Raw genomic sequence first — 21393 nt, forward strand, 5'->3', positions numbered from 1 at the left:
AGTATAGTTTAATATAGCATTATTTAATATAATATAGATCATAAAATAATAAATTAGCCTTCTAAGAACATGGAGTCAGATTCATCATTTTCCTCCCTTCGTCCCAGAAAATACCACAGGAGCTAAAGCCACTTTTCCAGCTACAGCAGAACTTCTCAGACTGAAACCTCTCACCAACCAGCTTTATCTGCTCATTTGAAAATGAAATGTCAGCCTGTTGCCTGTCTTGTTGCTACAACGCCCTTTTTCAGCAGCCTTGTTGATAAAATTCACATTTTAAACTCGGTGCTGCAGTTTTTTCTGGTTTTCCTGCTTTACCACCTTCCTGATCTTTCCTGCAACAAACACCCTGATGATCCCAAAAGCAGGTGCCAGGCACCGTTCAGCACCACCCTCAGCCACTTCTCCAAGAGTTTAGTGGCTGATCACTATAAAAAAAACCCCAATTAATTGTGCAGGGATCAGTTAAAACCCCCCCAGCTGCAGGGCACAGGCAGAATTTACACCCAGATTTATTTTGGTGGCCCCTGGCACGAGGGGACAGCACAGGGACAGCTCTGGTGGCACCAGGCACTTGCCTTGAGAGCCATTTGGCAGCTCCCTGCTCTTGCTGCCTCAGGAACATCGATCACCCTGCAGCCCACTGAGACCTCTGGCTTTTCTAAAAGTCTTGTTTCATTATTTATGACCACTTGCTGAATAAAAGATGGCACCTCCTGCAGCTGAGGGATCCTCCACGTGACACTCAGGAGGGAATTCCAGGCCAGCCCTTCCCCAGGAACCACCTGTGCTCACAGCTGGGCACTGGGGGGGAGGCTCCTGAGGGGGATAAGGGAGGAGAAAAACTCAGAATATTTGTGCAGTTTGCTGGAAAATGAATTTAAAATGCATTAATGGAAGGATCCATAATGCAACATTGCGCCCTGGGGGACACAGGGGTGATCCCAGCCACGTGTGTTTGCTGAGAGTGTTTTGCAGCAGACTTTCATCAACTTTTGGCCAAAAAATCCCTGCTTGCAACACTAATTTAAGCTGCCTGAGATCACGTTCTAGCTGGTGCTATTCCTGTTGTGCTTGTCAAAGGCACATTTCCACGCCATCTGTGGGCACTGCTCGCTGTAAATGCTCAATGCAGACATTTAAGGAAGCATTTGAGGCAAACTTTAGTCATTTCTGCGTTTCCAGCCTCGAAGCTGGGCTCTGCTCTCACCACATCCCAAATTTCCTGTTTTTCCAAGGTACTGATGGCACCCTGAGGAGTCTTTTGGATTCACTGGAACATGGCAAAGGATGATGCTGAAACCAAGGGCAACTTCCAGCTCCCAAACTGCCCTGGATCTGTGCAAATCCAGGTATTTCCATGGCAACAGCCAGGATGCAGGGAGGGAGGAGGGCTGGGAATTTTGGCAGCAGAGGACAGAGGGTCCCCCAGCCCTGGGAAGGTGTGAGGAAGGGGGAAAGCAGCACAAAACCCGCTCTGCTCAAGGCAGGGGTTCCTGGAGCAGGAGAGCTCTTGCGCACAGCCCTGCTTTTATCTCTGAAAGGAGAGGAAATGGTCCCCAGTGATCAGTGCTGCTCTTCAGAGCAGATCGATGCAGGCAATCGAGAAATGCTGCATTAAGGGCCCTCTGTTACCTCCTGGTACAGGAATATCTGAAAAAGGCTGCCCTGGGTGCTTGAGAGACATCAGAGGGTCCCCTCTGCCAACAGCAGCTTTCATTATCAACCTGAAACTCATCATCCTCATCCTTATCTTGCCTGAACACTTTTGACAGCTACACAAAGGCCTTTTCCCTTTTTTCTATTTTTTTTTAATAAACTGGCCTTGAGAACACTTAAAGCTCTCAACATTAATTTTTCAAATCTTAGTAACATTAAATTAATTTACAATTTTCTACCCGTCCAGAATGAAATAGCTGGCACTGATGCCTGCAATCTGATATTTTGGAATAGCGGGCACACAGGAAAAAAAAAAACAAACCCAAGCTGCAAAAACACTGCTCTTACCAGTCATTTGTGTTATTTAGCCACAAAGCAGGCAACCATGGCTGCAAAGCAGGGGCTCCTCTGAAAGGGTGGGAGGAAGAGACTGACTGCTGTTCCCATGACACATGGTGAAGGAATTAGTCAACAGCTACACAGTGACAACCATTCCAGCTACTGAAAAATAAACAATATATCTGGCAGGAGACAAGCAGGCTGTGGTCAACCCCAATATTTGAAAGGATTCTAAGAACAGGCAGCAAAATATTCAATCCAGGTTCAACAGTTGCTGATGAGCAAAGACTCAGAGCTGCTTCCTGAGTGGCAAGTTAAATATAAACTAAGGTTTTTTTTTTTTTTTTTTTGCAGAAGAAGGACCAAGATGAATGTTTGCTTTCACACACCACCCAGGTTTTCTCTCAGCTCACATTCCAGGGACACGTGTGCAGGTGGAACAGCTGCTTCCCTTGCTCTGTGCCACGCAGCTGCCTGGAAGGGGCTGAAAACAGAGCTCAGGACTCCCTTCAAAACAAAACTTGTAGAAGAAGGAGCAGAGGTTCCAAGGGGAATATTTCTAGCTGAAAACCCACACCCCTCCAAACCTGGGTATTTCTGAGTTGGTAAAAAAGCCTCATTCCACCTGATAAAAGCCCTAAAAAATCAGAGAGTGTTGGTCATGCTGCTCATCGTGCATAACAGCACACAGGATGCCTCACAGAGTCAGACTCCACTCCCTGCCTTGCAGCCTGCTGACAAACAGTCAATCCTGCAGCTCCCGGGCTTGCTTTGATTTATTATGGCCATATGGGCTTGGGGGGAGGAAGAAGATGGTGACAGATAACACAGCTCATCTCAACCTGCACATCCACTGCAGCACAGGACCACTCCAGAACCCAGTCCTTAACCATGGCAACAGCCAAATACTGAGGGCTGCTCGGTGCCCTGGCTAATTCCAGTTTATTGCTTGTGTCCCTGCTCAGATCAGAGCTTCTTCCCAGTGTTTGTCTCTTCAGTGATGGCCCCAGGGTGACAGATGTGGCACAGCTCCCCAAGGACAGCCCTGCCTGTCCCTGCTCTCAGCTGGGCTCACCTGCACTGAGGGAGCAAAACCAGGTGTGGCCTTGTGAAAGGAGAATAATACAGCTTTGAGAAAGGCTAAAATTCCAGGAGTGGGGGGGGAAAAAAAACAAATTTCTGTAACTAGGCCTTTCTACTCCTCCTTGGAGTCTGCACAAGCTCCTGACTTAACCCGAGGTCAGACCAGAAGAGGAAGGAAGACCAAAAGCATGAGCAGAGGGGCACGAGAATGCCCCACCTGCTCCTGGTTTCAGGGATGGCGCTGAATAATTAACCCCATAACCTACAGGATCATGTTTCCCCAGGTTTTTAATTGCTACCAGAGCACAGTGGGAATTCCACTCCATGGAACTCCCCAGCCTGTGTGGCTGTGCACCCACAGCCCCTGCCCAAGCTCAGCACTTCCAGCAGGAGTGCAAGGCAAATCCCAAGGGAATTTGGGATCCCAACCCCGTGGTGCCTGCAGGGAACCCACACCAACATCCTGAGCAATGGGATTACCAGGAAAAAGCCTCTGCTCTGTGTCAGCACCAAGGGGCTGCTGGAGAGAGCCCAGAGAGCGACAAGCCCAGCTCACAGCACCGTGGTGACATTTCACAGGGCAGGAGGGCTTTCCCCACACACCCCTCCCTCCCTCAGGCTGTACCTGCATTTACCAAACCCCAATTATCTCCCCCAAAACCAGCAGAAGGGCAGGAACCAAGCCCAGCTCTGCTCCCTGAGCTGCCAGCTCCACTTTCCCCAGCCCAGGGAGCCAGCAAAGCCAGACACTGAAGGCCAGCACAGGAGGGGCTCTGGGGGAAGGCAGGAGCAGCCCTGGCTCCCACCCTGCAGCAGCTCAGGAGCTGCCACAGACAGCAATAATGAGATGGCAGCTCTATCCACAACGCTAAATAAATGTCATACCCTTTTTCCTGGCTTAATAGCCGTTGCTGAGGCAACCAGTGGTATTCCTTAGCACAGGATTAAAGGTGGGAAGTGGTCGGGATGGGCAGCGCCGTCACCCTCCCCAGACCCAGCACCCACGGCTCTGCTCCTCCCGGCTCCAAGCAGCGTCTCCCACTCCCGGTAAACCGGAGAGCGGGATGCTCGTAACGCCAGAAACAAAACACAAAACCTCCGCCGTCCCTCCGGCATGCCGGGAGGTGACCTGCGGGGACACAGCGTGGGCAGGACACGACAACAGCCCCCGGTGCCCCGGCAGCGGGCAGGACTCGGCTCCGCGACTCGATGGACCGTGGGCTCGGCTGTGACACACGGGATAAACACGGGCAGCTCCAGGCATGAAACAACGCACAAACTAATAGAGTTAAAGATGCCCGAGGCGGGGAGGGGAGCACGGCGAGATGCGGAACGCGATCCCCCCGCACCGGGCACACACATTTGGGCCCCCCCTTTTCCCCAGCCCCCGCTGCCCCCCGCCCTGCCCAGGAGCTGCGGGAAGGGCTCGTCCCATCCCCGCTCCCCAGGGAAGGATGCAGCACCGGGACTCGCCCCTTTTCCCTGCGGAAAATCCCAAGTTGTGGCGCGCTCTGCCCCCAGCCAAAGGCGATTTTCCAAGGATTTTCCAAGGCACCGGCGCTGCAGGGATGCTCCTCCGCCCCCCGGGACCCGCAACCGCGCCCGGCTGGGCTCTGGGCCCCGCTCCGGGCTGGTTTTGGGGGTTTGAACCCCACAGCAGCAGCAGCAGCAGCAGCCGGAGCCAGCGGATGCCGCGGGCGGGCGGAACCGGGGCTGCCCCCGGGCAGAGCCGCCGCTCCCCGCGGGCACCGGGGCTGCTCCCGGGGGTCCCGCACCCACCTCCTTCTTCACGGTGCGCAGCAGCCGCTGCCGGGTCTCCACCTCTGCGGGGAGAAATGAGGAGAAGAGACCCGTTAGTGCTGCCATGCCCTGCCCCGCCACCCCCGGTGCCGGTGCCCGGTCGCGGTCCCCGCCCGCCGTACCCGCCGGGGCCGCCGCCATGGCCGCGCTCGCTCCGCAGCGCCCGCAGACTGCCGGGCACCGGGCCGGGCCCGCACCGCCCCCCGCCCCGCCGGGGAGGGGCCGCGGCCGCCGCCAATCCGCGACCGGCACCGGCACCCCGGGACCCCGGCACTGATGGGTCCGGCACCCCGGGACCCGCGGCTCCGGTACCCCCGCATCGGCATCCCGGTACTCATGGCACCGGTACCCTTGTACTCCCGGCACCCCGGTACTCATGGCACCGATATCCCGGCACCGGCACCCCGGTACTCATGGCACCGGTACCCTGGTACTCCCGGCACCCCGGTACTCATGGCACCGATATCCCGGCACCGGCACCCCGGTACTCTCCGCATCCACAGCCCCGGCTCGCCCCGTACCCCCGACACCCCCGGCAGCGGCGGCCCGAGGGGCGACCGGGTCTGGCCCGGTGCTCTCGCCGGGGTCTCAACCGGGACCATGGTGCGGTCACAGCCGTCCCCAGCTCCCGGTGTCGCCTCCAGCAGCTGATCCCCGTTATTCCCGCCAGGTCCCCGCACCCCCGGTTATCTCCCCGTTATCCCAGCCCCGAGTGCCCGCGGACGGTGGTGGCGGGGCTGGGTGACACCGGACGGGAGAGCCCTGGGGCGTCCCCGCTCATGGGGGTGGCTGGGGCAGTGTGTGGCCTCGGGCAGGGGGTCAGGGCTCTGGGGGTCTCTCACAGGGGGGGAACACCCACGTCCTTTGAGGCATGAGCCTCCCAGCCCTGCTCCGGTGAGCTCCAGCACAGCGGGAAGGTGACAAGGACCAGAGACCCCCAACGCCCCCTCTCAAAATCACACCGCCACAGCCCCTCGCAGAGCGCCCTGCCTGCAGCTCCGTCACCATCTCTCCTGTTTTCCTCTTCCCTGCTTTACTGTTCCAGGACATTTCCATAGAAACAGCATCCTGGCTCCTCCGCAGTCCGGTTTCCAATAACTACAAACCGCGGCGGTGCCAGGGCAGCGGCCACCGGCACGGCCCCGCCTGCTCCCGCTGCACCGGGGCTCAGTGCCGGCAGGGACACCCCCGGCAGCCCCCAGCCTGGCCCCAGGGCTGGGCTGCTTCTGAGCTTTGCTCCTCCTTGGTGGCTCTGGTGACAGCAAGGACCGTCATCCCCACGGTTCCCTGTAGGAGCGTCGGGGGGTAGCACGGTCGGGACGGACGGAGAGCAGAGATCTCTGAAGATCACGGAACTTGCAGTTTATTGCAAAGGGGGTAGGGCCCTGCTGGGAGCTGCCAGCCACAGCTCAGAGCATTTTAAACCCTAAAAACTCCTCTTTGGGCCCCTTCTGCCAAGCTGTAGGGTCTGCTCTGACCCTTGGACCTGCCTGCAAGCAGAGGGTGTTGTTCCATCAAAAGGGGATCACCTTCAGCTGGCCACACCATTGTTTTCCAGTTGTTCAGTAACTGAGGTATCTCAAAGCTTGCTTTCATTTCAATCTTGCTTATAGTTTCCATATTCTCAAAATCTTTTGCCAGGCAATCATATTTATAAGGCTTTCCTGTTTCATCTTCCCCAACAGTTCCCTCCACTGCCCAGGCTGGCAGGAGAACAAGAGGGAGCTCCAGCCTCAGGATTAATCCAAATTCTGCTCCTTCTGTGCCTTCCAGGGGCCAGGAGGAAGCCTGGGCTGTACCTGTGTTTCCGTGTCCTCTGTTTGCTTTTTGCTGTTTATTTGCTTGTTAAATACCCATTTAGCACAAATGTAACTCGGTGGAATGTGATTGCTGGACCAGGTGGGTCCCAGAATCTTTGGGAGAAAATCTGAAAAAAGCACATGGACAAGCTCCCCCCAAGCCTTGCTGGCTCCTTTTCCTTGGAAAATTCTGCTTCTCCCCAGATTAAGGCCAGGTGGGAGATGACTGGCCCCTGTTTTCTGGAGCTTGGAGAGCTTAAATGAGAGCACGTTGATCTATACTTAATGTGATTAAGTTACATCTCCGAGTATCATGCTAATTAAATTAAACTTCCCACTGCTGCCTCTGAGGCTTAAGCAGGATAGTTGTTTTAAGACCACAATTCACTCCCCTGCATGGCTGAGCAGGTGGGATAAAAGCATTCTGCTAATCAAGTCATCCTGGTGTTTAGAAATAACTTCTAAAGCAAGGGATATTCAAATTTAAATCTAATTTGAGTTGGATTTAAACTGCATTTTTAGTCTGGCGTGATTTGTGCTTTGAATAAGGAAAATAGGGAAAAAGCAGAAGTAAGAGGGTGAGGCAGTGCACAGACTGTCTGACCACAATGTCTCAGGTGTAGACACAGGATTTTGGGAAGGAATTCCTCCCTGTGAGTGGTGAGCCCTTGCCATAAGATGCCCAGAGCAGCTGTGGCTGTTCCATCCCTGGAAGTGCCCAAGGCCAGGTTGGATGGGGTTTGAGCAGCTGGGACAGTGCAAGGTGTCCCTACCATGGCAGAGGGTGGCCCTGGCTGATCTATAAGGTCCCTTCCAGCCCAAACCATTCCATGAACTCCCCAAGACCCCTCTCCCCCTGCCCTGCTCCCATCTCCAGCAGCTCTTTCCACCTTGCAGCCTCTCAAAGCAGCGGAGATGTCAAAGCTCTCGGCTGATGGATCTGACAGCGCCGCCCCAGCGGGGCAGCCACAGGCGGGACGGGAGCACCGGGAACATTCACGGCTCATTCCCCAGCCAGCCCGGGGGCTCTGCCAGCGATGGAGGTACCGAACCCACGGCTCGGCTCAGCCCTGGGCTGGAGCGGGGCATCCACCGTGCTGGGTCCGTGCCTGAGCACAGCGAGCTCCCGGAGAGCAGCGTGAGCATCCCTGCGCTGCCAACCCGGCACGGCTCCGGCTGGGAGCGGCTGCGGGAATAACTCCGGCCGCAGACATTCCTGCAGGCCCAGCTCTGCCCCCCCGAGCGTGATTTAATAGCCCAGTGTGAGGGAAACGAGAGACTCCTCAGGAGAGAAAGGAGCTTGGTTTGAAACAGACAGCAGAGTCTGAACAGCCGCTACTTCACACTGGGAAAGGGCTCTCTGTGCAGTGCTCGAGGGATGCTGGGGGCTGTCCCTGCTTCCCACAGACCCCTGAGACCCCTGGCAGTGCCTGAGCCCATCTGCTGAGCCCTTCTGAGCAGGGGCAGGATGTGGGCACAGAGGAGTCTCCCGCTTGTCCCACCGAGCCATTCCACATAAACCACCCAGGGAAAAGAGCCAGCAGCAGAGAAAGAGCTATTCTCTATTCTTTGTGATCTATTCTCTATGATCTATTATTTTTCACAGTTGTTAGGGCACCAGCTGCCTCAGTTCTGTAATTTACACCTGCAGATGGTCTCTGGTCAGGGGGTTGAACCCCTGCTCCCTGGTGGGGATTTCTCCCCTTCATCCCAAATCCCGGCACAAGGGCGGCCCCACTGGCAGCCCCCACAGCCTCGGCTTTCATCTCCACCCCAGCTCTGAAGGATTGGGATGCACGGCGCTGGGAAGTGCCAGGAGGGGCACAAATCCCGAATAAACCACAGCAGATTAACCCTTCCTCACCTGTGTGCTGGGGCTGGGCTCGGGGGGAGCCACACCGGGTTTAGGAGCAGGGGCTATTGGAGGGGCTGTGCTGGGGCTCCCCAGTCTCTGCTCACTCCCCTCCAGCCCAGAGACCACCCTGACCTCCCTCACCCAACCCCTTCACTGGGGGAAAATCCTCATGGCTCCATGTAACCCCAGAAAACTGCTGTGTTTCACAGGAGAGGTGTTCCAAGAACAATTCTTTCACCTTGAAGTAACAATAATTTCAGGTTCCACAGTGCAGAGGGAGCGCAGTCCGCCCCGTGGAGGGACTGACAGGACTGGACCCACTTTTAGGCTTTTCCAACCTAAACAATGTGGGAATTTTTCGTCACTTGGGGTCACTAATTGTGGTGGTGTTCACAGGGGTCTCAGGATGAGGGAAGAGACGAGGATCTGACTCCATGTTTTAGAAGGCTCATTTATTATTTTATGATATATATTATATTAAAATGATATATTAAAACGATACTAAAAGAATAGAAGAAAGGATTTCATGAGAAGGCTAGCAAAGAATAGAAAAAGAATAATAACAAAAGCTCCTGACTTTCAGAAAGTCTAAGCCAGCTGGGCCGTGATTGGCCTTTAATTAGAAACAACCACACGGGACCAATCACAGATCTACTTGTTGCATTCTACAGCAGCAAATAATTATTGTTTACATTTTGTTCTTGAAGCTTCTCAGCTTCTCAAGAGAAAAAAATCTTAAAGAAAAGATTTTTCATTAAACATGTCTGTAACAAAACAATTCCATGGTTGTGTGATCCCATCCTATGACAGCCAAAGCAGCCAGGGCCAGACACAAACAAAACAAAACAAAACAAAAATACACAAATGTGCTTTTAACTGGAGGTTTCTGACGGGTCCCCGTGTGTGTGCCTGAGGGATTAACAGTGTCCAGAGGCTTCCCGTGCCGGGCAGCTGCGTCACGATGTCACCGTCGTCACAGCAACCCGCTCACCAGTGGCCCTGGAGCTGCAGCTCCGGCTCCCTCTGTCCTGGAGCTTCTTTTAATTAAAGCTGGGAAAGGCTGTGCAAGGCCCCCAGAGCCCCGGGAGAACCCGGTGACCCCAGGTCTGTGCAAGCCCTGCACAGAAACGTTTCCCTGCAATGAATTTTGCTGTGGAGCTGTCACAGGGCAGAGCGGTGGCTTTGGGGACGCTGCCATCCCCTCCTGGTCGCAGCTCAGCTGTGAAAGTTATTTCCCTTTCGTGTGGCTTTTTCCTGGCAATTCACACCCCAGAGAGACCTGCCGAGCCCAGATGGATGAGATGACCTTTAAAGGTCCCTTCCATCCCAAACCACCCCACGATTCCCGAATTTCCCCTGCAAGCATCAATGTCACCTCCTTAGCAAAACACACCATGGAGAGAGAAATAAGGATCTGTCAGGAGGAAACACGGTCCCATTTTACCACCTCAGCCCCAAAAACTGAGCTGGAATCCCCTCCCCTGGGTGGGACCCACGGGGTGATGCTTATTCACACAAGGTGAGGTGATGCCGGTCCCTGCAGGGTCAGGCTGGTCCCTGTGGGATGATGCCGGTCCCTGCAGGGCCAGGCTGGTCCCCAGGCTCGGGGGCTGCCCTGCCCAGCTGCCTTTGATCAGAGCACGGCTGTGTTTCCCTGCTCTCCGTGCCGTGGGTTTCCAGCGGGAGGTGGGGAAGCGCAGTCAGCCTGACCCTCCCCTCCTCGGATCTGTCATCAGCCGCACAGAAATCCTCCCCAAGTTACCCAGCCTGAATCCTGCAGGATTTGCCGGGGCGGCAGCATGGCAGAGCAGCCCTGCCTGGGTCCCCCTGCCAGCCCTGCAGCCCCAAACCCCCAGGCCCAGCCCAGGGACAAGTGGAGCAAAAAGATGGATTTCCTCCTCTCCGTCGTCGGATTCGCCGTCGATCTGGGCAACGTCTGGCGGTTCCCTTACATCTGCTACCAGAACGGAGGGGGTAAGGACACCACCGGGCTTATTTAAGTCTTCCTTTTGGAGAAAAGATGCCTTTTTCCTCGTTTTCCGTCTTTCCCACCCTGAAAATTTCACTGTTTCTTCTCCTTCTTTGTTTTCAGCTGCTCCACTTCAGACAGGGCGGTTTAAAGACCGACCCAACTTCTCCCGACATCTGTCTCTTTTCTGTTTGTGTCTTTCTTCATTCAAAATCCTCCTCCACTCCCTCCATCCTCCTTCCCTGGGGTGCTTTCCTCATTTCCTGGTCTTTCCCTCTGTTCCTGGTCTTTCCCTCCGTTCCTGGTCTTCCCCTCCTTTCCCAGTGGGGTTAGAGGTGCGTTAGCAGCTCTAGGATCACAAAGGGAAAATTAGCATGGTCCAAACTGCAAAAAGGGATAAAGATCCACAAATTTGGGCTGGGAGGTTCACACACTTCATGATTTTGAGACTCTGGGAAGCTGCTCCTGGTTTAAAATCATCCTCATGAGCATCCCACCCTCCTGCTGTGGATCCTGGTGTTGGAGCTCACGAGCAGCCCCGGCTTTGAGGGATCCACGGGAAACAAAATCACAGAAAAACACCACAAAGGGAAAAAAAACCCTTCAGTAAATGACAACTAAATAAACTGCTGGGAATGGAGCGGGATAGAGACCCCCCTCACATGGAAATGGAAAAGGAGGGATGAGAATTTTGTGCTGTTTGGGAAAGCGCAGCGGATTTAATTGCCGAAGTTGGCTTTCGGGGAGCATCCTCCACTGCTTGGGAAAATTAGAAAGAGGTAATTAGTTCCATACTCAAGGCAAAGCTGTGGATCCCAGGTGCCCACGTTGAAACAGAGTTATTTGTGAGCCGCTCCTGTGGGATTGGGAGTAGAGCTGAGCCCCTCTGCGTGCCTGTGGCTCGGGTGGGAGGTTTCCACCTGCCCCATGCACATGGGAGGGTAAGGAGCTCAGGGAGCAGCTCTGGGGAAGCACAGCCCCATGGAGGGGGAACACTGGGATGGGCAACACTGGACTCACCCACAATCCAGGCTCTGGCTGGAAGGAAAATACTGAAAACACTTGGTCCTGTTGGGCCAGCCCTGCCAGGCACACAGGGGGGCTGCAGGAGGGTGCTGGGATATTTGGGACACTGGAGGTTTCAGGGATATTGGGGATACTGGGGGTGCTGGAGGTGCTGGGGGTACTGGGAATGTTGGGGTGCACCACATTCACATCTGTCAGAGGGAGGAGCCGTGGGGGCTCCTAAATTAACTAATCCCAGCAGAACTCAGAGAGCAGCTCCACTCCCAAAAGCTCCATGGGGTACGAGCGTAGCCCCAGTAAAAATGAGGATGTAATGAATAATGCAGACTACAGCGCTAATTATGTGTCTTGGGGTGGCTGTGCATATTCAGTCAGATTTTCCTCCAAAACTCTTCCAGACCTGAGGGGTGCTGGGTGTCCCCTCCCCTGTGTCCCGATGGTTTGTGTGGCTCTTTGTTCCATCCTGGCCAAATGGTGCCTCCCCAGCAAGGCTGGGACCCCAGCAGGGCCATCCTGGGAGCACAGAAAGCTGGAGCACCAAGCAGGGTCTCACATCTCTGAGCTCCTCCGACCAGAGCATCTCCAAAGCTTCTCACAAACACATCCAGGCCTGCTGGGGCAGCGCCAGGAGGGAGGGAGGTGACAATGCCGCGGTCCCCTGGTGTTCACCCTGCTCTGCTCCCCGCCCTGCAGGAGCCTTCCTCATCCCCTACACGCTGATGGCTGTTTTTGGGGGGGTGCCCCTCTTCTACATGGAGCTGGCCCTGGGGCAGTTCCACAGGACAGGTGCCATCCCCATCTGGAAGCGCATCTGCCCCATCTTTAAAGGTGAGACACCCCAGCTGGGGTGACACCCCCTGAGCCCCAGCAGGTCCCCAAAGTTGTGTCCCAAAGCTGAGCCCGATCCTGCTTCCCCCAGGCATCGGCTTTGCCATCTGCATCATCGGCCTCTACGTCTCCTTCTACTACAACACCATCATTGCCTGGGCTCTCTACTACTTCTACTCGTCCTTCTCGGGCACCCTGCCCTGGGCAAGCTGCGACAACCCCTGGAACACCCCTGACTGCACCAACTACTTTGGGAAGAGCAACGTGACCTGGACCAACTTCTCCAGGTCCCCCGCCGAAGAGTTTTACACGTGAGTGCAAGGATGTGGGTGGTGTGAGCTGGCAATGCTCCTGAGGAGCTCAGGGACTGCCTGCCTGGGGCTGAGCCTGCTCCCAGCCCCGGGGATCCCTGCCTGCAGGAGGAAGGTGCTGGAGATCCAGAAATCCGGGGGTCTGTATGACATCGGGGGGATCCGCTGGCAGCTGCTCCTCTGCCTCTTCCTCATCTTCACCATCGTCTACTTCAGTCTCTGGAAAGGGGTGAAAACCTCTGGGAAGGTAAGGGAGCTCCAGCGCTGCCCTGCCAGGGCAGGGGGGACCCCTCACCTGGTAGGATCTTGCCACCCCCAAGAGGGAATATCACCTCCTCCTCACCCCTGTCCCTGAGGCCACCCCGAGCGAGCCCAGCGCAGGGTTTGGGTGCTGGGTGGTGACACAGGGTGACAGCTGCCTCCCTCAGGTGGTGTGGGTGACAGCCACGCTGCCCTACGTGGTCCTGCTCATCCTGCTCATCCGAGGGGCCACCCTGCCTGGAGCCTGGAGAGGAGTTGTCTTCTACCTGCGCCCAGACTGGGGCAAGCTGCTGAGCACCTCGGTGAGTGAGGGGGGAGCCATGCCCGGGGCGTGGCAGCACCCAGAGCCCTCCAGAGCACACCTGTCGCAGACTTCTTCTATGAAAAATCCTTTCTTTAAGATTCTTCCTCCTGAGAAGCTGAGAGGCCTCAGGAACAGAATGTAAACAATGGTTATCTGCTGCTGTGGAATGCAACAGGTGCATCTGTGATTGGCCCGTGTTGGATGTTTCTAATTAATAGCCAATCACAGCCCAGCTGGCTCGGACAGAGAGTCCGAGCCACAAGCCTTTGTTATCATTCTTTCTTTTTCTATTCTTAGCCAGCCTTCCGATGAAATCCTTTCTTCTATTCTTTTAGTATAGTTTTAATATAATATATATCATAAAATAATAAATCAAGCCTTCTGAAAAATGAAGTAAAATCCTCATCTCTTCCCTCATCCTAAGACCCCTGTGAACACCATCACACACACCCACCCATCTGGCCATGGCAGCACCCAAAACCCCTCCCCAGGTCGCCCACCCAGCCCTGCCCATGGGTCTGGCCCCACCACAGGGCAATGGGGCCCTTGTTCCCACAGAAACGGTGCCCTGGACAGGCTCTTGGAAATGCAAATCCATAATTGAATCACCCATCTCATTCTGGCCAGTTTTGTTTGTGCTGTGCTCCCCCCTGGGCTGACAATGGGCTTCCTGTGGGTAATTACCAGGCAGCACTCGAGAATTCTCATTAAAGGTAATGAGGGCTGAATGTGCCAGGCAGGAGTGGGCACGGCAGGCTCGGGGCTCCCCTCCATCCATCCCTGCTCCGAGGGTGACACTGCTGAGTGTCCAGGGTGGGAATGAGCTCACTCCATGCCACAGCAGCTCCTCAGCCCCCAGCACATCTCCTGGGGGCACGGGGCAGGCAGGAGAGGAGCTCTGGACCCTCCTCTCTGGACACTCTCAGCACAGCCCCATCCCTGTGCCACTGGTTTTGTGGGGCACCTCCCAGCTCCATCCCAGCCCCAAGGACCTCCTGCCCTGCCCATCCTCCTGCTGTTTCTCCCTCCAGGTTTGGGTGGACGCTGCTGCACAGATTTTCTTCTCCTTGGGCCCTGGATTTGGAGTCCTCCTTGCTCTGGCCAGTTACAACCATTTCCACAACAACTGCTACCGGTGAGGGTCCATCCCAGTGGGCACAGCTGCAGTGGAGGCACATCCCAATGGCTCCTGGTCCTCTCTGCCACATCCCAACAGCTCCTGGTCCTCTCTGCCACATCCCAACAGCTCCTGGTCCCCACTGCCACATCCCAATGGCTCCTGGTCCTCTCTGCCACATCCCAACAGCTCCTGGTCCTCTCTGCCACATCCCAACAGCTCCTGGTCCTCTCTGCCACATCCCAATGGCTCCTGGTCCCCACTGCCACATCCCAACAGCTCCTGGTCCCCACTGCCACATCCCAACAGCTCCTGGTCCCCACTGCCACATCCCAACAGCTCCTGGTCCTCACTGCCTGCAGCCAGGGCATCTTTCCCCATTTCACTGATGGTTTGGTGTGATGGGCCAGGAGAGGGAACTGGAGTGGGGCAAGGCCAGGGCAGCTGGAGCAGCTGAGGGCTGACCTGGAGTGGGGTCTCTGCCTCTTTTCTGCCCTCCAGGGATGCCCTGGTCACCAGTGCTGTGAACTGCCTCACCAGCTTCCTCTCAGGCTTCGTCATCTTCACCGTGCTGGGCTACATGGCCGAGATGAGGGACGTGGAGGTGGAGGATGTCGCCAGAGATAAAGGTTCTCCTCCCTCCAGCAACCCCTTCCCACCCCCAGGGCTGTGCCAGGGAGCACCCAACCAAGCCAGTGTCCCCTCCCAGGGCCCAGCCTCCTCTTCATCACCTACCCTGAAGCAATTGCCAACATGGTGGGATCCACCTTCTTCGCCATCATCTTCTTCCTGATGATGATCACCCTGGGGCTGGACAGCACGGTGGGAGGGGACAGCCCAGCTGTGTCCCCAGCAGGGACAGGGGGTGGCCATGTCCCGTGGCTGACAGTGGGGTGATAAGGGGGGGTTATGGCCTGGGATGGGATGGGATGGGACGGGACGGGACGGGACGGGACGGGACGGGACGGGATGGGATGGGATGGGATGGGATGGGATGGGATGGAACATCCCCGCTCTGCCATGCAGATTTTCTTGGAGAGCAGGACTGCCCCCACACCCCATTTCCCCACCCCTCAGCAGCATTTCCTTTGCAGTTTGGAGGCTTGGAGGCCGTGATCACGGCCGTGATGGACGAGTACCCCCACGTCCTGGCAGGGCGACGGGAGCTCTTCGTCCTCGGCCTCATCACCGTCTGCTTCCTGGGCTCCCTCAGCACCCTCACCTACGTGAGTCCCACTGGCACCACCCTGCCCTGGCCCCCCACATCCCCTCCTTCACCCCGTGGGCTCTGCAGCCTCCCCCTGCTCCTGCTGCTCCAGGGCGGAGCCTACGTGGTGAAGCTGCTGGAGGAGTTTGGTGCTGGCTGCTCCATCCTGGCAGTGGTGCTGCTGGAAACCATCGCTGTCTCCTGGTTTTATGGTAAGAAAACTGCCTCTGTCGTGGAAAACACTCTGTGGGCACCTACATGGGTGTGTGACCCTGCACAGGTGAGTAAATCCCGGGCACTGGATCCTGTGTGTGGCTCCTGGCCAGGCTGGGATGGGAGCAGAGGGCTGGGATAGGAGCAGTTGTGTCCATGTGGATACCCCTGACCCCCAGCAGGATCCTGGGGCTCTGAGGGCTCTCTCCTCTGGCAGGGATCCAGAGGTTCTCCCACGATGTCAAAGCCATGCTGGGCTTCACCCCAGGGCTCTTCTGGAAGCTGTGCTGGGTCGCCATCAGCCCAGCCTTGCTGGCGGTGAGTATCCACGGCCAAATTATGGACAAGGTCATCGCTGTCCCTCGGGACACCCTGCAGCCACCCCCATCTGCTGCCCAGCTCCCCGTGCCATGGATAACTCCCCTGTCACCCACACAAGCTGCCAGGAGAGCAGACAGGGCTGTGGGACCTCACACCAGCCCTCCCTGCGCTGCTGCTCCTGCCACAGTGCCCACATCCCCAGAACCTCACCAAGAAAGGTGATTTTCCAGCCTTTTCCACAGCTCCAGAGCAAAGCTGGGTGCTCACACAGGTGCCAGCTCAGCTTTGCCTCACCCTCAAGCACTCAGCATCCCTGGCAGGGCTGGCCACGGGTCCATGTCCCCTGTGCTGGGCTGGATCCATCCCTTTGAAACGCCAGCTCCCAGGGCACTTCAAAGGCTGCCGTCAGCACAGGGGTCTAATCTCACTGGATCTGCAGGAGAAGAGGCCTTGTGAGGATTAATTATGGCTCTAAGCACTTTGCCCTGGTTATTAAGAGAGGAGTATTATCATCAAAGCACACAGCAAAGGGTTTTGTTTCAGCACGGGGCTGAGCAGCCCTTGCAGGCCAGCAGCTCATAGGGATTGTTAGACAGAGCTCCCAACCCTCACCCAGCCAGGGGGGCAGCCTGGGAGATGTCCCTGTGATGCCCATGCTGGCTGGGGTTTGGGATGACAGGGGGAGCAGCAGGACATGGAGGGTGCTCATAGAATCGTGGAATTACAGAATGGTTTGGGTTGGAAGGGACCTTAAAGATCATCTTGTTCCATCCCCGTACCCTGATAACCTGTGGGGTGAGCTGAGGAGACCAGGGAATTATTTAGGTTGGGAAAGCCCTCTAAGATCAAAGAGTTCAAGCTTTACCCAGCACTGCCAAGGCCACCACCGGCCCATGTCCCCAAGGCCCACATCCACACATCTGTTAAAGCCCTCCAGGTATGGGGACTCCACCACTGCCCTGGGCTGGACAGCCCTTTTGGTGAGGAAATTTTCCCTGATGTCCAACCTGGCACAACTTGAAGCCATTTCCTCTGGTTCTGTCCCTTGTTCCCTGGAAGCAGAGCCCAAACCCCATCCGGCTGCACCCTCCTATCAGGGAGTTGTGGGGAGATAGAAAATCCTTCCTGAGCCCCCTTTTCTCCAGGCTGAGCCCCTTTCCCAGCTCCCTCAGCTGCTCCTGGTGCTCCAGCCCCTTCCCCAGCTCTGTTCCCTTCTCTGGACGTGTCTTGGTGTGAGGAGCCCAAACTGCTCACAGGACTGGAGGCCCCTGTGGCTCTGCTCGTTACAGTTCATTGTCATCAGCTCCCTCCTGGAGCAGCCTCCCCTGACCCTCTTTGAGTACCAGTACCCCGAGTGGAGCATCTCCGTGGGATTCCTCGTCGGGGCATCCTCCTTCATCTGCATCCCCCTGTACATGGTGTACAAGCTCGTCTGGACCCCGGGCTCCCTCAAGCAGGTCAGGACTGACAATCCCAGGGCTCCTGGGTGGGCTGGGGTGGGCAGGGACCCCCCTCGGGTCAGCCTGAGGCTGGGGAGCTGGGCTGGTTGATGCATCCTTGTGACAATGTTCACAGGGGTCTGAGGATGAGGGAAGAGATGAGGATCTGACTCCATGTTCCAGAAGGCTTGATTTATTATTTTATGATATATATTATATTAAAACTATACTAAAAGAATAGAAGATAAGATTTCATCAGAAGGCTGGCTAAGAATAGAATAGCCAAGAATGATAACAAAGTCTTGGACTCTCTGTCTGAGCCAGCTGGGCTGTGATTGGCCATTAATTAGGAACAACCACATGAGACCAATCACAGATGCACCTGTTGCATTCCACAGCAGCAGATAACCATTGTTTACATTTTGTTCCTGAGGCCTCTCAGCTTCTCATGGAGGAAAAATCCTAAGGAAAGGATTTTTCATAAAAGATGTCTGCGACACATCCTCAGCATCTTTATTAAGCGGCAATTCAATCCCACCGGGATTTAACGCCCTGGGGAGGGCTCGGAGGAGGGAAACGCGCTGTGTTTTATCTCTCCATCAGCGCCTCGCCGTCTGCATTCGGCCCGAGAAGCTCATGCGAGCCCCCCAGGCAGAGGGGGTGGGCATGGCCCCCGTCCTGTAGCGCGGGGGACGCGGGGACTGCTCGGGCTCCCTCCTTGGCGCAGCGATGGGGCAGCTCCTCAGCGCGGACCGGACCTGGCATCTCCACGAGCATCACCGGCGGCACGTCCCGGGAGCAGAGCCCGTTCTCGCTGCTGGCAGGGAGAAAACCACGGCAGGGAGAACGGGAGCAGCGCTGGGCGGGCAGCCAAGGGGACAAACACCCGGGGTTGGGGGAGAACCCCAGCTCACGGAGCAGATGGAGGAATTGCCTCGCTCCGAGGTGCCCCGTGCGTGTCTGTAGCTGTGCCGTGAGTGTTTGGAAAATAAAGCTGATGGTGATGCTCGGAGACGAGGGGAAGGAGAGGAGCCGGAGCTCGCAGTGCCGTGTTCATGGAGCGCCGTGCGGGGCTCAGAGCCCGGGCTGGGCTGGGGGACAGGAGGGGCTGTCGCTGTCCAGACACACTTTTCCTGCTAAAAACATCCAAGGAATCGCCCGAGCCCGGGTGCGGGTCCCAGGTGCTGCTGAAACCGGGCAGCTCGGTGCCTCCCGCCGCCCCATCCCGGGGAATAGGCATTTAAAGAGGGAAAAGACCTTAATATATCTCATTTTAAACCCAAACCCTGGGTCGGGGTGAGGCATCCCTGGGCCGGCGTCAATCAGCCGTCTGCCGCGGCTTCTTAGTCCCATCGCTCCCAGAGCAGCATCACCGTTCCTCGGTGTTTGGGGATCCTTAAAACATCGGGAAGAACCCACGTTCGTGACAAGGGGGGCTTGGGGGACACACGGGGCTTTGGGGGGGACACACAGGGCTGGGGGGGCACACGGGGCTGGGGACAGAAGATGCCCACGGGGTGCAGGGACGCGCGGGTCTGCCCCGGGCGGGCGCGGGGCGCAGCGCTCCCGGTGCCGTTCCCGGTGCCTCTGCCGGTGCCGCTCCCGGTGCCGTTCCCGGTGCCGTTCCCGCGGCCGTTCCATCGCTCCGCTCCCCCGGAAGGCCGGTGCCGGGGCGGGGCGGGCGGCAGGAAGGGGCAGGGCCGGGCCCGGCGCACAAAGCCCGGCGGGGTCCGCGGTGTCGCGGCGCGATGGGGCTGGCGGCGGCGCGGGGCTGGGCGCTGTCGCCGCTGTCGCCGGGCCCGGCGGAGCGCAGCCGGCCCTACGCTGTGCTGCAGCATCAGAACTTGGGTGAGGAGCGGGGGGCACCGGGAACAGCCCCGCCACGACCCGGCCGGGGGCTCGGGAGATGCTCAGGGAGTGTTAAATTAATGTTCTTTCTCTTGCCGCCGCAGTGCTGCTGGGCAGCATCCTCAGCGCTCTGCTGCTCACCATCATCCTCATGGCCATCTGTGTGTACCGGCCCGTCCGGCGGCGGTAGCGGAGCGGGACCCGCCGGGGCATCGAGAGAATGCTGCATCCCACACGGATCTCCCACCTGGAATCCGCCATCCCAGCACCGCTTCAGCCCTGCCGGTTCTCCCGCCTGGTACCCACCGTCCCGGCACTGCTCCGGACCCAGCAGGTTCTCCCCTCCGGTTCCCACCGTGCCAGCGCTGCTCCGGTCCCGCCCGGTTCTCCCCTCCGCTCCCGGCAGCTGCTGGGGATGCGCTGAGGATGCGAGCGTGGCTTTTCCTCCATCTCTGCCCGTGCTGTATCCCGTGGCTCCATCGTGATGTGGCTTCCAGCAGTGCTCTGGCCGGCTGCTGGAAATCATCCTCTTCCTCAGCAAAGACTCCTGGAGCGTGTCCGCAGCGAACCCGCCTGGCTCGGAGCAGGGGCTGAGCAGCGCCTCCCAAATCCCCGCGTTTTGGCGAGGCTGAGCCGACCCCGTGTGCTCCAGAGCATCCCCGGGGCGTGCAGGCACCCGGGGCCTCGGATGGCACAAGGACAGGGCGAGGCTGGCGGCATTGTCCGAGGAGCAGCTCCACGTGCTCGGTCACACCACCTCTGCTTTTTGCTTTCTGATTAATTCAGGTCCTTGTTTGAACGCCGAGTCCTGGGGGTTGGACGGGGCTCGGAGCAAGCTGGGGTGGTGGGGGGTGTCCCTGTCAGGGCAGGGGGTAGAACAGGATGAGCTTTAAGGTCCCATTCAAAAATATTCCAAAGGTAAAAGCCCAGTGAGCCAGCAGTGGGTGGAGGGTCTGGTCCATTCCTGCCTCTGAGCAGAAACACTGATGCAGTTTTCCCAAACCAGGCTTCTCATTCCCAACATTATTTGCTTTAACTCCCGGCTAAAAAGCCCCAAATAACCTCCCATCAAACCAGCCCTGCCGAAGCTGTTGGGAACTGGGCTGCAGGTGAGGGGTTCCAGCGTGTGCTGGTCACTGTCCTGCAAACAGGAGCCTCCAAAGGTCTCCAAGCCAGGCAGATGCTCTGGAAGAGTCTGAGCTCCAGCCAGACCCATTTTATGCAGTTTCAGTAACAAGTGTTTACACTGAATCCCACTTCCATACGAATGCTGCTATTTTGTTTTGCACTGCTACAAGTAGGAACTGGATTTTACTAATTATTACTTTAATATTTAACATAGGGGTGTTTTGCTTAGTAATTTATTTAGAGTTTTAAAATGTAACTTCCAGAACAATTGTTGTTGACCTGTTCTCAAGCCCTCGTGCTGCATCTGAGGTGTTTGCTGTTCTGTTTCAAGGACACTGAGTGCTGGCATTGAACAGGGATTTTCTTTGTTTTGAGAAATGACAGAGTGAGCCTGGCCTCGAGCAGATGGAGTTGTTAATCCAAGAGTGAGGCAGCAAGGCAGCACTGTTCTTTCTATTGCTTTCTGCTCCTTCTTTTGATTCCTGTGCTCCTGATTTTCCTTGCTCCTTCATCTCTGTGAAGCCTGGCCTGCAGCCTGTGCTGCTCGTGGGGGTGGATGGTGAAGCTCCCAGCCCCAGCTCTGCATTCCCAGGAGCAGAATTCCTGTTTGCTCTCATTCCTCACTCCCTGCTATGCCTCTTTGTACAAATAAAACGCTCAGTAAACAATCCAGGCTCTTATTTATTCATGGCTGTGCTGTTTGTTATTAACTGGGCTGGAAAGGGGTGAGGCTGTCCTGATTCCCACCTCTGGTCCCCTCATGGCTCCTACCTTGTTTTTAGTGGGATGGCAGGGAACAGGATGGCAGTGCTGGGACAATGTTTCCATGGATGTTTGTCAGCAAGGAACCATTTAACAGCACAATAGAAGCACATCCTACAAAGGT

At 56.6% G+C, this 21393-nt stretch overlaps 1 protein-coding gene and 1 long non-coding RNA gene across 2 annotated transcripts; both read left to right on the plus strand.

Moving 5' to 3' along the window:
- Positions 1 to 10376: 10376 nt before the first annotated feature.
- Positions 10377 to 18499, plus strand: LOC115909453 (sodium-dependent serotonin transporter-like; the record flags this gene model as incomplete). The annotated part of the gene is made up of 13 exons (XM_030958810.1): positions 10377 to 10509; positions 12224 to 12358; positions 12450 to 12669; positions 12778 to 12916; positions 13098 to 13232; positions 14266 to 14369; positions 14853 to 14980; positions 15061 to 15173; positions 15446 to 15577; positions 15671 to 15770; positions 15989 to 16089; positions 17382 to 17549; positions 18135 to 18499. Coding segments are annotated over 13 exons (1689 nt in total), but the record flags the coding sequence as incomplete, so codon positions are not given.
- Positions 18500 to 19254: 755 nt separating this feature from the next.
- LOC115909543 lies at positions 19255 to 21175 on the plus strand. The gene is made up of 2 exons (XR_004061152.1): positions 19255 to 19379; positions 19484 to 21175. It is a non-coding gene; the product is annotated as an uncharacterized LOC115909543 (long non-coding RNA).
- Positions 21176 to 21393: the final 218 nt, after the last annotated feature.

Source organism: Camarhynchus parvulus, chromosome 15, assembly GCF_901933205.1.
Source record: "Camarhynchus parvulus chromosome 15, STF_HiC, whole genome shotgun sequence".
Taxonomy (NCBI): domain Eukaryota; kingdom Metazoa; phylum Chordata; class Aves; order Passeriformes; family Thraupidae; genus Camarhynchus; species Camarhynchus parvulus.